At 41.4% G+C, this 17,449-nt stretch overlaps 1 protein-coding gene across 8 annotated transcripts in view; it reads right to left on the minus strand.

Moving 5' to 3' along the window:
• PXK (PX domain containing serine/threonine kinase like) overlaps nt 1–17,449 on the minus strand; it is a 68,780-nt gene that overhangs the window by 20,107 nt on the left and 31,224 nt on the right. For all 8 annotated transcript variants that reach the window (XM_032458187.1, XM_032458186.1, XM_032458193.1 and 5 more), the window contains exons 4-11: nt 16,048–16,234; nt 6,977–7,054; nt 6,402–6,475; nt 5,800–5,874; nt 3,272–3,376; nt 2,372–2,473; nt 996–1,157; nt 441–558 (exon numbers count right to left, since the gene is read on the minus strand). In XM_032458187.1, coding sequence (XP_032314078.1) covers nt 441–558; nt 996–1,157; nt 2,372–2,473; nt 3,272–3,376; nt 5,800–5,874; nt 6,402–6,475; nt 6,977–7,054; nt 16,048–16,234 — 901 coding nt within the window. The remainder of the gene's footprint in view (nt 1–440; nt 559–995; nt 1,158–2,371; nt 2,474–3,271; nt 3,377–5,799; nt 5,875–6,401; nt 6,476–6,976; nt 7,055–16,047; nt 16,235–17,449) is intronic.

Below are 17,449 nucleotides of genomic sequence, written 5' to 3' on the forward strand. Positions count from 1 at the left end.
CCCAACGTGCCAGGTGTCTGCACTCCTCTCTGCCTTTCCCAGCTCTGGGCCTGCCAGGCTCTCCTCCTCTAAGGTGTCCAGCCCTTGGCTCTCTTGTTCCTTGCAGGTCCTACTCCTGACACCTGCCTGAGTCTCCAAGACTGGCTTCAAGTTGCCTGCTCCTGGCTTCTGCTTCTGTATCAGAATGGCTATAGTTCTCTTTATATCCTCTTGCTTCCAAAATGTCCCCGAGGTTTCAGAGAGCCCGACAAATAGACAAGCCATCTGAATTTTCAGCAAAATGCATTTAAGGAAGTTACTCAGCTCACTTTTAAATGAGTAAGACTTTCTGGCTGTGGAGCATGTCAACTTCCTCTGGGCCTTCCCTGGACTCTGGAAATGGGGTGAGTAGCCATGCATGTTACCAGGGCCCAGAAGACCCCTCCAAACCCCATACTGACCGACAGCCATAGATGGTGCGGGAGGGAAGGAGTCTACAGGCACTGAGTCTGGTGGTCGTCCGTAAGTCATTTCGTACAGTAAGTGGCCAAAGCAGTGAACGTCCACACTCTCCAATGTCTGCAGAAGGAAAGAGAGCAGCAGAATGCTCAAACCTCACGTTGGCTTTGTGAATCCCAAGGCTCCTGTCGCAGGCTTCCGCTGAGAAACATGGCCCATGGGCAACCCCACTTATAATTGGTACTGTCAACCCAACTCCAAAGCCTTTTGTAAAAGCTCACAAGGTATTGCTCTGACCAGTGGTCCTGGTCCTACCCTCCATGGTTTTTCAATCAGTGATTCCACACCTCTCCTTGTCCCAGCTACCATCTCAACTAGCCTCCTGGAGATACAGCGGTGCTCTGTGGGAAAAACAGGGCCAGTAGGCATTGCCTTACCCCAACTGCACCTTTCACTGCTTAGTGCATATTTCTTACAAGGGCATATCATGGGTCCTGTCGTGGGGATAACTGATACCTAAACATGAGCCTGCTGTTTCATGACTTTCAGCAACTTACATTGATTTTCCTGAATTGTGCGAAGTAAGATCGGTAGAAGGAAGGAAGGCCCAACAAGGAATTCTCAAGGTCTAGCAGCCGGCAAGTGTCCCCTTCTAGCATCACATTGGAGGCATGAAGATGCCCATAAGGGAATCCTTTGTCATGTAGAAACTTTAGTACCTAGTGAAATATATGTAGAGGTTACATTCCCTGCCCCCACCAAAATTCATTCAGATATAAGACAGGTGAAACTTTGTTTTTTAAGTTAATATATTCTGAAACAAAACCAAACAGGTCACTGGAGAGACACCTGAAGAGAAATGCCACCTCCATCCACTTCTTTGGAAAAGGGAGTGATGCTGAATCCTTTCCGGCTGTGAAGACGCGACGCCAAGCTCCCTCATTTCCAAAGAACAGAGAAGCAGCCTGTGTCTGCTTGGAGTTCACAGCTTTGATGCTAAAAGCCTCTACTGTAAGCCCTTTCTGATCCCAACAAGCCAGCTCTCTTCAGGGCAAAGATCCTCCGGCACAGATGAATAAAGCTGTAGTGCCAGAGCTTCGGCCAATTATTCAGGAAAAGGGGCTGCGCTGAAAACATCTCTAATCTTGTCTTGCCTCAGAATATATTCGGCTATTTATTATTAGAAACACATGACAGCCTCCCACAAAAAAAGAAGCAAACTTTTCAACTGCCATTTAATAAACAGTGGCTCAGCCAGTAACAGAGATGCCCGCACACAGCCCTGCAAAGGCCTGATGAACCAGAGCAGTGCTCGCCAAAGGGGGTGCCCAAGACAATCCCCTGAGGATGGAAAGATAATGGTACAGCTTCTCTACCTGTTTTGTTTTTAATCTCATTCTTTCTTAACTTATAATACACACAATATGTTAGTAGTAACACATGTACATAATAGTTAAATATATAAAACTCTGGGGGGGGGGGTCGTGCTTAAATTGTTTTCACTGATAGGGCTGGACAATCCAAGAAGCTTGGTGAATGCTACTAGGGGGTGATGTGGGAAAGGCCTTTCAGGACAGTCAGACTTCTGTAAGGGAGCCATATGCTTGTGTATATGATACAACAAAAGCAAGAATCTTGGCACAAACATAAAGATCAACCAGAAATAACACAAAAGTTGGTATCCACACAATAAAAGTTCTTAAAAATCAGACAGTCTATTCCAACAGCTAAGCTTCTGGAATGCTGTTGATCTAAATTACTGCCTTAGTCTCAAATATTTGTTTTTTGGGGATAAAATACGGTAATGCCATCAGTTTATATGGGATCAGACAACTTAAACTATTTCGGCTATCGCCTGAGAACTTTCCCAAAAGAACACTGTGATGCTGGATGAATTCCAATGCAACTTAAACAGAAATTAAATACCTCTTACCTCTAATATTTGCCGCCCATATGTTTTTATTTGCTGGAGTTCAAGGCCTTGAATCTTCTTAGGGTTGCAGTACTTCCTTAGGAATGGGTCTTTTGGTTTTGCCTTTGGAAAGGAACAAAGAGGACATAAGAAGGTAGCAAGCAGGGGGGTGGAATTCTATACACAGCCTCCCTGAATAGGCAAGACTTGAAGTGGTTGGGGTCACCAGGTGAGTCCAGCTGGTAGGATGTGGGCTTTTAAGAACAACGGTCTATATAGTGAATAGAAGGAGGCTGACCTGGGTTCCACCCCTTCTCTACAAGATGCTCCTGGTCTTGACCTTAGCGGACACCAAAGTCTTGTATACTGTTACAATTTTTTGGTATTGTTTTTTTTTTTTTTTAACATTCAGTAGTGTTAATCGTATTTATCAAGTTCTCTGTTACATTACTTATTTATCTTATAACTGGAAGTTTATACCTTTTGACCACCTTCATCCAATTCCCCCTCCCCACCTCCCCCAGCCCTCCCTCTCTTGTAATCATAAATTTGATCTCTTTTCCTATGAGTTTTTACATAAAGCTTCTCAGTATTACTTTCTTAAAAAACTTTTTTTCCAGCTTTATTGAGATAGTTCAACATTGCTTTCTTAAATGAAAGACATAAACTTTAAAACTGACCTAAGAGCAGCCTACAATGCAATGGTATAATCATGAAATGTCCAACTTTCCCTCATGTGGGGAAAGGAATGCTCTTTGATCAAATCAGGTAGTTTCTATTGCTAGAATAAAAAATAAACCGCAAATAAAATGAAAATTAAATCCTCAGGGCCTCGCGTGTGGAAGCTTAGGGATCAAGTATCAACTAGTTCTTAAAGAACGTGAGAATTTCTTTATGACCAGGAACTTGCACCACAACTACCTTGTAGATCAGGTCCTTCAAAGTTCCTTTTTCATTAAACATCCTAATTAGCAACGCTGAGGATTCGTTAGCTGTGGCAAAGGTAACACGATAGATGTAAGGGTGCTGCCAAAACAGAAAAGAAATTCACATGTATCTGCGTCAGCATCTAGGTCCTCGTAGATCCAGGATCTGGTTATAGAGTCAAGTATCAGCTTGATAATTTAATTGCATATAAATGCAGAATATTCCCTGAACTCATGGCGTTTTCAAGTCATTAGATGATCAACTAGTAACTCATTTTTTAGATGAGAGAAGGAACATAAATTACAGTGACCAAAGGGAGTGGGTAACGGATGTGTTACTAAGCTCCCTGGGTGAGGGCACCTGCTTTGGTGTGCATATTCGTGCAGTTCAGACCAAAGTATAATAACAGATGAGAGGGAAAGTCTGAGTTTTTGGAATAGTGGTTTTAATATTCTGCCTCTGTAAATTGGTGAAGAATACAGCCAAATCCTAGCACAACCAAGTGGGAACCAGGATCAGTGTGTAGCACTCACAGCTTGGCCTAACAGTCCACACTGCTGTTTGGTGCCCAGCCAGGGAGCTTAACAGCTAGAAAACAAGCAAAAACAGCATTTTTTGGCATCTGGCCCCTTTCCAGGGCAGCTAGCATGACTCTTCCTGTCCCTCTGCTGGAGTGTGTAATATGATGATTCACACTGTCCTCCTGAGAGAAGGACACTGACGTCCACCAAGTGGGCTGGGGAGCAAGACACATTATTTAATGACTGAAAGGGAAGTCCTCATATGACCTGGAATTTTGGTTACATGGACCAACTGGCTTCAGATGTTAGTGTCCATTAGCTCAAACGAGTAACATGAAGATTTTAAACCTTGGGAGCTGGGCTGTGCGAGAATTTGACAGGCAGGGATCAAGTGGGTTGGGGACTGGAAGGTGTGCCTAGAAAAATAGTGATTGATCATGAAGTTTCCGCTGATCATCACATCAAAACGGTGGCTGTTGATATTTTAATGGCCTTATTGAAATGTAATTCACATCCATTTATAATCCACCTGTTTAAAGTGTACAGCTCAATGATTTTCAGTATATCCAGAGGTGTGCGGCTGCCACACAATCTAATTTTAGAACATTTTCATCACCTCAAAAAGAAACCCAACAAATAAAATAAAAATCCTTGAGTCCATATTGATATAAATAGATAAAGAAGAGAGAACAGGAAGCTCTTTCTTACAGTAGAATGCCAAGTAATAAATATATAAGAGGAGTGACGGAGTTAGAAAATGTCTATGAATGCTGAAACAAGTGGGTTTGGTAAAGAACAGGTTATTTACATAGTCTCAAAATAGCTCCCTACAATTACTTACTAATTAATTCCAGTCATCTTATAAAAATAATTAAGTATGGGTACAGATGTTTAGTGAAAATTGTTTACTATTACTTTTTTTTAATAAGAGCAAAAACAAGAGGAGATCCAAATGTCTAGTAGATTAGTTGAATGAATTGAGGTACAGTCAATGATAATTCCATGCAAACAATACTAATGAAATTACACTACCTTTATTAACTACAAAATACGTTCATGGTATATACCATTGACAACAACAACAAAATCAGGTTTTAAAACAGTAAGTATACAATTTTTTGAAAATAATCATTTAAAATTCTAGAAAAGTAACAATTGGACATTTGGGTTTGTAATTCTGGTTGGTTGGAATTATAGACAAGTTTTATTTTATTTTTATTTTCTGTGTTTTCTTTCTATAATTAACATGCACCACATACCTACACTATCTTCTTTTTAAAAAGCACATACATTAAAAGAAATTTAGAATTGGGTGCTCACAGCCTGCGTGAGACAATTAATCAAACCCAAAGGTCAGGCATCACACCTCACTGAAAGCTTGCTTTTGCCAGCTTGACAAAACACTGGATCTTCAAAACGAACTCGCCAAACCAACTGGACAGATCAGAGGAACTGTGCTTAGTCCGTGAGTGACTCATTCAAGGGTCCCACATCCTCATGCAGACCACAGATAAAGAACATCAATGCTAACTCAAATTTCTGGCCTTTTCCTGAAGACTTTCTGCATATATTTTGAAATACACGTAATTCTTTCCACGGAAAGCGTTGGATTAGAATCCCTCATACAATTTATCTAAACCTCTATTAATTCTGTTTTTTTCAGGCTAGAAAGAGATCTTTGAATTTCACTGATATAAAATCTTCACCGAGAACAAGAGGCTCAGAGAAGTGGCTGCTTTCCTACTCTGATATTTGCTTAAAACGCAAAAGTTAAACTACTGCATGTTTCACGGATTGTGTAGAGGTCACGAGTGCCATTTAAATGGCCTCTGGTCTACGAGAGGAGCCCTGAACATTTTCAGTCTGAACCGAAATCCACTGTACCTCTCCCATTCTCTTGAGCCTGTAAAGTATTTTCAGCTCTTCTGTCCATGGTCACTTACAAGAAAACATTACGAAACTGTCATCAGCACCAAGAATAATAGAAAGACCTGTACTCACCAAACAGGAAGGCAGAAGTTTGATTAGACACTGAAAATCTTTATCTGACAGATACTTGTCGGGACCAAGGTCAGCCTGGAAACACGGGAGGAAACATCAGGCCACTGCCTTGGTCATCAAAATAAAAATTCCTTGTTAAGTCTTTCCCTTTTTTTAATCTGTCTAAAGATACGACTACAAACCAAAGATAAAAATCACATTATATCTTGCTGCCTCAAAACCCCTCTGAAGAAATAGTATATAAACATGTAAATACTAGGACTTAACCAACTTTTATCTAATTCTATTAACCAAATGCATCACTAGAGCTCCCAAAATGAGAGGCAAAAGAAAGTATTTTCTCTAAAACAAACTGCTATTTAAAATAGAGAACTATTTTAAGTGGTTCCTATTTCTTTCCAAACGTCTACTAGTCGATCAGATATAATCACATTGATATTACTGAATGCATAAGCAAAGGAACTTAAAATGACTCTCCTTCTAGGAGGCCTTAACGACATCACTCAAGAACACAGTACAATTTTGTAATACTCTTATCAATACCTGCTTTCATAAACCCATCTAAAGCCTTGAAATGAGTCTGAGTCAAAAAACTAGCTTACCCAGCTTAATACTAGCCGTTCCTTTGGCTGATTTTTAATCTTCATCAAGAAATATTTCTTCCTTATCCTCCAACCTGTCATAAAAACAGAGATGTGTTTATAGCTATATGATTTTATACCAATGGATATAAGTTTCATTGACCAAGTGATTAATAAAAATTAAGTTTGGCAATTTTATTCACAGCTACTTAGGCACCAGTAAAACCACCATTTGGTAATATTTACATGGTAAAGTCTGCACTAAAAAACAGCAAAGAAATTACCCTACTCATGGAATAGAAAAACAGCACTTCAGCTTAGATTTAGCGTAAAAGATGAGGAAAGAATGATGGTTCTGAAACTATTAGTTACTCCCATCCAAATCCTCAGATGGGACTTTCACCAAGATTGATTAAATATTAAAAGTTAAGGACTGCATCCTCAAAAAGTATAGAGGCAAAAAGAAAAAGAAACCACCTGTGTTTCTTATGCAGTTTACCTGCATTAAAGCTTTCTTGGGATACTTATAAAGAAAATAGGACAAAGAATCCAGTTCTGTGACCTTTTTTAACAGACCAGGCATGCCATTTTCTCACCTATGTCTTTCAACGGTTCCACCACCTCCCACTTTGGTTCTGATCGGAAAAACATGGAAACCTGTTGTAAGGCAATTTCTGCAAAGACATTTTAGAAAATCATTAGTCAACCATATCAGGAAAGTACCATACACTTAAGAAATTATTCTTCCAAATAAAATTCTTATGGTCTACGACTTTCCTAAAAAACTTAAAAAAAAAAAAAAAGCCAAAAAAAGAAAAAAAAAAAAAAAGAGAGAGAAAGAACACAGACGAAATAAAATGTGGGATTCTAGATTGGCTCCTAGAACAGAATAAGGTCATTAGTGGAAAAACTAGTGAAATCTGAATAAAACTATAGCTAATGGTAATTACCAGTGTTAATTTCTTAGTTTTGATACATGTACCATGTTTATATAAGATGCTAACATTAGGGCAAACTGGGTGAGGGGTACAGGGAAATTCTATATTACCACTGCCATTTTTTCTGTAAATCTAAAATTATTCCAAAATAAAAAGTTTATTAGAGAAAAGAAAGTAATTACTAATGGAGTAATTACTTAAACTGGAAGATCTAAAATATGTAAACTAGCTGGCTTAGCCAGGAACTCAATACATGCACCTGACAACAACTTGAACACAAAACTCAGAACGTGTTGTAAGGTCAGCTTGGAATAGCATTTAATGTTGCTGCAAGTGATATTTATCCCATCTTCATTCCTCATGAAATTATAGCTTTCACCAACAAAGAAGCGATTAGACTTAAATATATATTGGAAATAAAAGCCAGTGTTTTAGAAAAACATCTATGTACAGCAACAACACAGTTCTATTGTGGGAAATCACCAAATGCCTATTTACTGGAAAAAAATCCATCCGTCTTTTTATGTCTGTTTATCATGAGAACGTTTCCCCCTTTCAAGAGGACAATGAAAAGAGGAAGTTTCACTGTATAAAGAAATTATCAGAATAACTGTGCTTTTACATTTCCTGCAAAAAGCAACATCTATAATTTGCAATTTTCCCTCAGCACAGTGAGTGAATGAAGACAGACTGGAACCCTGAAAGCAAACAGCAATCCTGCATAGTCACTGAACGCACCTCCGCCCAGCATTAATTACAGTCCAGGCAGACCAGTGAGGCATGAGGGGTTCGGCAGAAATGTTACCCATGTGTCAAAATGACCTAGTCTCAAATTACCATGCTGAGAGCTTGGCAAACAGTATCACTTCGATATATTTTATAGTACATTATGAATTAAGAGATTTCAGGAAGAAAACAGTATACTAGCTACGGGTTTACTGACTCAACGTATAAAGTGTCAGTGCTGTCTGCATGTAAGAAAATATAAGATGACAAATACCAAGTAGACTGTTTACATCTGTTTCAACCAGCCCAAAGTGACAACCCATCCCCGGGGGGCCAGGTGCGGCAGAAGCAGGTAAGTTTTCCTAACCACCACTGGGAACGCCACACCTCCTCTAGAGGTAATGTTGATATAAAATGTTTTCAGTATTTCCAAAATAACCTGAACATAAACTATTTAAAAAGGTATGATTTTAAGTGAAAGCCACAACAACTTCGAGAAGGATTATGAAAAGTAATTTTCAAAATGCAGTACAATGTCATTCTAAGAGGCTGAAAGGACAGTCAGAACTAACGGTGACTCATAATTCTCCATAAGATCATTATTCAGCAGTACTTACTATGTGCTACTGTGTGTCATACGTTGTTTTAGGGATGGGGGAGACAGCTGTGAGCAAATGGAACATGCTAGACTTGGTACTGATATATTAAGGACTGAAAAATAGCTTTTTTCACCGTAGGGGTCAGGGAATTGTAGAAAGGACATGTTCTTTCCTTGGAACTATGATTGTTTGCCAGGTAAATCACATGACTACTATGCTCCTGATATTAATCCTTCCCTTCCCCAGATGCAGGCGATACACTTCAATCCTGAACATCTCCTCCTCTGCTCAGAAGCCTCTACTGGCACCTCTTTCGTTACCAAATCAAGACCAAGCTTCTAAACCTCAGTGTTTAACCCAGCCCTGGCTTTACCCTGCCTTTCTGCCTTACCCCCACAGCGTGCGTGCCTCACTCCGTCTGAGATTTGCCTGCCACGGCCCCAGGAGACTGGGCTGCCCCCACCCCTCCAAATTTTCTGTTGCTGCCAATCCATCCTCTGAGGCTCAGCCCAAGTCTGCCGCTCCCTCCCCCGTGCACTTCCACGCTGCATCTGTCCTCCTATGGGATTCTGTCCCCCACCAAGGCGACAGTCTTCCACTAGACTGTGACTCTGACTGGAAAGAAGTATCTTAAAACTGGGCAAAGCCACAGCTGTACAAAAACACTTATTTCTCTCCTGCAGCACTGGCCCTTGTCTCTTGGCCAGGCTAACTTCTAGTCACCCCTCAGATCTCTGGGTAGGTATCACTTCTTCCTGGAGGCCTTCCTCCATCTTCAGATCTGGACCATCTGCACCCTTCCCCTCACCCTCAAAGTGCTGCCTGGTGTTTACCCTGCCACAGTCCTCACCGGCCAGTCTCTCTGCGGAAGTGCCTTGGGGTAGGAGTCGGGTCGGCAGACCACTCCTTCCTTGATGCTGTATTCGTAGCACCTGGCACACAGTAGGTGCTCAATAAATATTCGATGAAGTAAGAACTAAGGGTTCAATACATGTTCAACGTATGTGGACACTCTCTCCCATCAGAACGTGATACCCAGGAAAAGGAAGGCATCTGCCCTACTTCCTCAGCACTGACGGACCCGTGGGGCGGACTGCAAGCTCAGTAAATGCTGGTAAACCAGCCCCAGACAGAAAACGCAGAGCGATGCCTCAGTCCCTGCCGTGAGTCCCACAGAGCTAGGCTTCTCAGCTCAGAACGTACCAGCTGCCCCCGCTGTGCACAGCCTTTGAGCTCCGAGATCCCAGCCCCCTGGGGTGACTACAGGGAATAAACACTGACTCCTCCAGTCCTGAGACGCGGCTCCAGATCCCAAAACTACTACAGCAGCCTGCACAGCAGATGTGGGCCTCCAACTTCTCCAGGGATCCTGCCCTTGTTCTGAATATAATCTCACCCCTTACCCCACCCAATCCCTCCCTCCCTCCCTCCCTCCTCTCATCCTGGAGCCCACTACTGCCTGACCCGCTGATGGGATTCCCGAGGTTTCAGGACCAGAAGGGAGCTCCCACCCTCTCTGGTCCTCTCCCCTCCCTGCTCCTGTGTGATAGGTCAGGACCTCGAGGTCCACAGAGGGGGTGCTGCTACTGACGAAGCTGGGCTCAGGATACAGCCTCCCGATTTCTGGTTCAGATGGCTTCTGTGTGGACATTAAATGCTTCCTTAATCAGAGCGGTTAAGGTGAGAAGATGACTGCAGTGCAGTGAGGCTTTTAAATGACAAAAACACCTGGTTAATCAGATGAATAAGGTGGGGTTTGTGTATGTGTGTGTGTGTTTCCCCAAAACAAACCCATGACTGGAAGACACCTGTTCTGCCTGTGCAACAGCTGGCCCTCAGTTAGACTTTCTAATTCAAATGAACACCCCACAATATCCCACCCCTACACCCAGAGCACCAAGGACCTCTATTTCCTTCCTGTGGATTTGGTCAGCTTCTAGAGAACAAAAGGAAAAGAAAAAAAAAGACCAGCAATCCCCGCTGGGGACTCAGGGAGGAGGGGAGGCAGCTGCTGCTGTCCTGAGAGCTGCTGGTTACTCAGCCCCTGGGGAACGGGTGGCATCAACAGTTCCCCTCCAACAAAGTACCTTCGACCTCAGTCAGGACAACAGGCAGGAAACGTGGCCATGGTGATTTCGGCCACACTTGAACACAGAACTCAAATCCTGCTGAAGTGAAGCTGGGTGGTGACTGCAGACATTTGGAAAATAATAAGGTAGAGACATTATCCATAGAAAGGGGAAGTGGCTCTGCTTAGGGAAGTGCCACAGGTTGGAGGTGTGCAGGCTGCCCTCAGGATCCATGGGCCACGCTGTGCGTTTTGGGCGACCTGGGCAAGTCCGCCTGGCTTTTGGGGAATGGCTCAGTCAGACGGGCGTGGAGGAGGCGGCCTGGGTTTCCCCTTCCTGAGGCTGCTAGTGAGTCAGTGTAGAGGTAAGACAAGTTCTGACGTTTCACTCAAAGGGGGAAATAAATCAGCACCTCTGAAAACAGCATCCACCCCTTATTGTTTCATCAAAACTGTGCCCCTCAATAGCAGCAACTTCTTGAGCATTTGGGGTCTGGCAGGAGTCCCCGGCAGCCTTCTTATACGCCCGCCCACATCTGCTTTGGACTCCTGTCTGCCGTGCTGGGGGAAATGAGAAAGATCGGGACCATGGCAGCAGGTGAGAGAGGTACAGAAGGAAATACAAGGAGCAGACAACCTTCCAGGGACCAGACAGCACTGTAACTGGGAACCATTCAGACACTGAACACTTGTACAGCCATACAAATGTGCAACCCTAGGGAGCTTCCTTCTTGGGGGGCCTCTCATGTATGAAACTGAGAGAGTTCTATTAGAACTCATCAATGAATTCAGTAAAGTTGTAGTACATGTAATTAACATTCAGAAACCTGCTGAGTTTCTATACACTAACAACAAACTTTCAGAAGGAGATAGTAAGAAAACAATCCCATTTATAATCACATCAAAAAGAATCAAATACCTGATGAGAGAAACTGAAGATGACACAAACAGAAAGATATGCTGTGTTCATGGATTGGAAGAATTAATCTTTTTTTTCTTTTTTCTTTTTAAATGTGTTTTTTTTTGGGGGGGGGGTAGGTTTATTTATTTATTTATTTTTAATGGAGGTACTGGGGGTTGAACCCAGGACTTTGTACATGATAGGCATGCACTCTACCACTAAGCTATATTCTCCCCTGGAAGACTTAATCTTGTTAAAATGACCATACTACCTAAGGTAATAATGCAATCTCTATCAAAATACCACTGGCATTTTTCACAGAGCTAGGACAAATAATTTTAAATTTGTATGGTAACACAAGGGATGCTAAATAGGCAAAAAGACTTAAGAAAGAAGAACCAAGCTGTAGGTATCATGCTCCTGATTTCAAACTATACTACAAAGCTACAGTAATCAAAACCAGTATGTTACTGGTGTGTGTGTGTGTGTGTGTGCACGTGCACATGTGCACACACACACACTCAAACACAGAACAACGGAACAGAACATAGAGCCCAGAAATGAACCAATACTTCTATGGGAAATTAATATATGACAAAGGAGGCAAGAATATACAATGGAGAAAAGATAGTCTCTTCAATAAACGGTTTTGCAAAACTGGACAGCTACATACAAAGGAATGAAACTAGACTACTCTCTCACACCACACACAAAAATAAACTAAAAATGGATGAAAGACCTAAATGAAAGATCTAAGACAATAAAACTCCTAGGAGAAAACACAGACAGTAAGCTCTTTGACACTGGTCTTACCAATACTTTTTTGGATATGTCTCCTCAGGTAAGAGAAACAAAACCAAAAATAAACAAATAGGACTTCATCAAACTTAAAAGCTTTTGTACAGCAAAGGAAACCATCAACAAAACAAAAAGGCCACCTACTGACTGGGAGAACATATTTGCAAATGGTATGTCTAGGGGGTTAATATCCAAAATATACAAACACTCGTACAATTCAACATCAAAAAAACAAACAATCTAATTTAAAAATGGGCAGAGTATCTGAATAGACATTTTTCCAAAGAAGACTTACAGATGGGCAACAGGCACATGAGAAGATGCTCAACACTGCTAATCATCAGGGAAATGCAAATCAAAACCACAAAGAGATATCACCTCACACCTGTCAGAATGGCCATCATCAAAAAGACAACAAATAAATACACAATAACAAGTGTTGGTAAGGGTGGAGAAAAGGGAACCTGCATGCACTGGGAAGGTAACTTGGTGCAGCCAATATGGAAAACAACATAAAGATTCCTCAAAAAATTAAAAATAGGGCTACCATATGATTCAGCAATTCCACTCCTGGATATTTATCAGAACAAAATGTAAACACTAATTAGAAAAGATACACACAGTGCTATGTCCCCTGTGGCATTATTTATAATAGTCAAGATGTGGCAGCAACCTAAGTGTCCATCAGTAGATGAATGGATAAAGAAGATATGGTGTACACACACACACACACACACACACACACACACACACACACACAAAGGATTATTACTCAGCCATAAAAGAGAATGAAATATTGCCATTTACAATAACACAGATGGACCTAGAAGGTATTATGCAAAGTGAAATGTCAGATACAGAAAGACAAATACTGTATGATTTCACTTCTACATGGAATCTAAAAAACAAAACAAATGAACAAACATAACAAAATAGAAATAGAGTTATAGACACAGAGAACAAACAGGTGGTTGCCAGAGAAGGGGGATGGGGGAAGGAAAGAAATAGATGATGGAGATTAAGAGGTACAAATTTGTAGTTGCAAAATAAATGAATCACTGGTATGAAATGTACAGTGTGGGGAATACAGTCAGTAACTATGTAGTATCTTTGTAAGGTGACATATTGTAGCTAGACTTATCATGGTGATCATTTTGAAATGTACAGAAACATCAAATCCCAATGTTGTATAACAGGAATCAACAGTGTTGTAGGTCAATTATTCTTCAGAAACAAACGAACTCACAGAAAAAGATCAGATTTGTGGTTACGAGAGGTGGGGGGTAAGGAGGAGGGGGAACTGGATGAAGGTGGTCAAAAACTACAAACTTCTAGTTATTAGATAAATAAAGTATTAGGGACATAATGTACAACATGATTTTTGTACATTATATATGAAAATTAAGAGTAAATGCCAAGAGTTCTCATCAGAAGGAAAAAATTTTTCTATTTCTTTAATTTTGTTTCTATATGAGATGATGGATGTTCACTAAACTTACTGTGATACTCATTTCACAACATATATAAGTCAAATCATGATGCTAAACACCTTAAACTTAAATGGGGCTTATGTCAATTACCTCTCGATAAAACTGAAAGAAAAATGACAACAACAACAGGAAATTGGGTTAAAAAAACGGATAAACACAATGAGAGGGTTAGTCTTGATACATCGGCTCCAAGATCCCCTCCAGCTCTGACCTCTGTGACTCAGTGCACTTCTGGTACAAGCTCCCCGAGGACAGGGAGCACATCTTCCTCACACCTGCGTCGCCAACACCCGGCCCTGCAGCCAGCACGTGGCCCAGGCGGCACGGGTACTCCAGGTTTGTGGAACGAGTGGCATTATCACGAGTGCACCACACCTCGATGCTTGACCTCAGGAGAACACTAGCAGACACTCTCAGGAAATAATGAGGACAAACCAGTGAACAGGGTGGGGTGGGGACTGATTTGATAGAAGTCAATCCAGATGGCCCGCAGTTGGACAATTGTGGGAACAGGCAAGGTGAAGTACGGGGAAAGGAAAGCCACGGGAGATCTACTCTGAAAGAAGGCCAGCCGTCCCGGGAGCCCAGCCTGTGATGCCTCTTCTCCTATGTGAATCGAACCACAAGTCGGGGAAGAACGGAAGCCTTCCAACAACACAATGCTCGATTTCGTGACTTATAGTAAATGTGAGTTTGAAATAAACTCCTTCATTTGGCTGCATCCTAGAAAGGCATTTTTCTCACCCTTGCAGGCACTTCCACTAGGAGATGGCAGGTACATTCTCAGGCAAGGCTTCTCAAACTTCAATACGTATGCAAATCACCTGGGGACCCTGTCAGACTCACGTCCTGATTCGCAGGTTTGGGACGGGGCCTGAATTCTGCATTTCTGACAGGCTCCCAGTGCCGCCAATGCTGCCGGCCAGAGAACCACACTGTGAGTAGCAAATTCCAACTGTGGTTTTTGGCTGCATGTTAGAATCTCTGGGGGAGCTTTACAAATTATGACCCCTACCTGCAGAGATTCTGATTGAACTGGCATTGGGAGTTTTTAAAGCTCCCCAAGTAAATCTTCTATGCAGAAAAGTTTGGTGCCTGACAAGTAGTCCTCAATTTCCCTCTCCCTGAAACAAGAATAAAACTGTCTCCCTCTAATTACTTCAAAAGCAGTTCTGAGGACCTAAAATGTAGCGTGTAAACAATGTATTCTCTTAGCAAGAAAATCAGCTTATTAATGATACCCAGAGTTCCACTTAGACTCTAAACATGGGTTAGCTTTAACAAATCAGTTGAATTCTAGTCACTGGGTCAGGTCCATAACAGTTTCTATTGGTCTCTTCAAGGCCATGCCACAGTGTATTAAATATTTAATCACTCACTGTGCTGACAACAGGCTTACATCGACGCTAGCTTTGTGTGTGCCCGGCACCCTCTCCAACTCAGGCCCCAGCTGCTGCCCTGAGCCAGGGAAGGTTTGGAAGAGAACAACCTCCTCCTCAGGCTTTGCAAACAGCCGGTCTCAGGGAGCAACTGGGAAGACACAGAAAGGACCCTTCTGAATCACTCTTATGTTTAAACCATTTCCAAGGGTGGAGGGTATAGCTCAAGTGGTAGAGTGCACGCTTAGCATGCATGAGGTCCTGGGTTCAATCTCTAATAGCTCCTCTAAAAAAATAAATAAACAAACAAACCTAATTATCTACCACCACCATCACCACCCCCACCAAAAAAAAAAAAAAAAATTAATACAATAAAGTAATTCCCAGAAAGACCAGGCATACTACGTATGGTAAAAACAAAAACAGAGCCAAATACAAACCAAACTGAGATTACTGTATAGGTTTTTGTGGATTGCTGACTCCCGTGTTGTCAGGAAAGACAATAAAGACAAGATTCTAAGCACAGAGACACAATGACTTCTCTTACACAGTTTTCTAAATGGCCATTACAAACATTTTAGAAGTAATCATCTTCTTCTTAGACATCGATGGTATGTTACGCTCAGGGAAGTATTAGTCAGTGAATAATGCCCTGTAACAGATGCACACATCTCCCCACTGGGAAGGAGAGTTTCTCCCACATGTTTTCTCCAGCAAAGGTAAGTGCCTTTAGTCACAGGGCTGTAGCTGACAGATCCCTCTACTTACCAGTGTAGTTTGCAGAATAGTTGTTTGGATCTAAAAACTTCTTAACCAGCTCACAGTTAGATAAGATATGATTTGTGGTGATAACATTGAGATAGTTCTGAAGACCTTTCTGCCTCTCGGCTATGAATTCACGATCCATGTTGCCAATCAATTTTTTGGGAGGAAGAGGTAGACTTAGGCCTGCGATCTTCAATTAAAAAAAAAAAAAAGAAGTATTATACTCATGACATCCCCAAATAAGATACAATAGCAGAGTGAATCCTGAGCCATCATATTTCATTAAGTCCAAGACATATTAAGATGCAACCTAATTTCAGTCATATTATAAAAATGTGAGAACTCATACATCTTAGAATTGATAAAATGCTGTATTAAGTATAGCAACTTTAAAATTTAATTTTAACGTGTTTTTCTTTTTATCAAACTTACACAGGAACATAATTTCAAGAGTCAAGTAATTATTTTTTTATTATTATTATCTGCCCCGTGACACTCCCCTAGCCACCACCCCTGCCAACAGGTGACACATCCATTCCCCACTCCCCAGAGCCAGCCATATACAACTCTTTCAAGCTCCTCTTCTGGCACAGGGGAATGTTCATATTATATGTTGATTTTTCACTTTTAGGCATCATCTGTAAGTTTCTCATTATGGAAGATGAGGATTAAGTTCTCTTTCACAATCCTGATCTCATTCCACATACATCTTATTCCTAATCCTTTCAATATGGTCATGTTGTAATTTTATTTAGTGCAATATTCATGTTTACATTAGGTAAATGATATTCACAACCGAGCCAAAGCGCGTGCTTACTATGCCTGTCAACTGGCAGTCTTTTTTTTTTCTTTTTCAGTTTTCTATTTAACTCCAAACTCTCCATCTAAGCCTTTTCTCAACTCACTTGAACACAAAAATGCATCAGTTTTATCTTCTTGAGGAGCACCTTCCAGAATCTACCAGCCTCCTCCAAGCAGAACTGGTGGCCCCTGCACCTGCGGCAAAGCTGGCATCCTAGGACCTCCCTTCACCGTCATGCTGGAGAAGCTTTTCCTTTCTCCTGCTGAAACCCATTTCTATACCCATGCCTTCCCTTTCCTTAGATAATTCCCTGATTTTTGGTGGAGATACCTTCTGTCAGCTTCCTAAAAAGGGAGCAAGGCAGATACATTTTTTGAAACTTTGCATGTTAAAAAAATGTCTTTATTCTGCCCTCACACTTGATTGATAACAAGTCTTGATGTGGAATTCCACATTGGAAATAGTTGTTCTTCAGACTTTTTCAGACCTACATTGTTATCTTTTAGTTTCCAACGCAGCTGTTAAAGGTTCAAGCAGTAGATTCTTGATTCTGTTGGTTGTGGGGTTTTTTTGTTGTTGTTTTTTTTTAATTCTCTCTCCCTG

This window comes from Camelus ferus, chromosome 17 (assembly GCF_009834535.1).
Source record: "Camelus ferus isolate YT-003-E chromosome 17, BCGSAC_Cfer_1.0, whole genome shotgun sequence".
NCBI classification, from domain to species: domain Eukaryota; kingdom Metazoa; phylum Chordata; class Mammalia; order Artiodactyla; family Camelidae; genus Camelus; species Camelus ferus.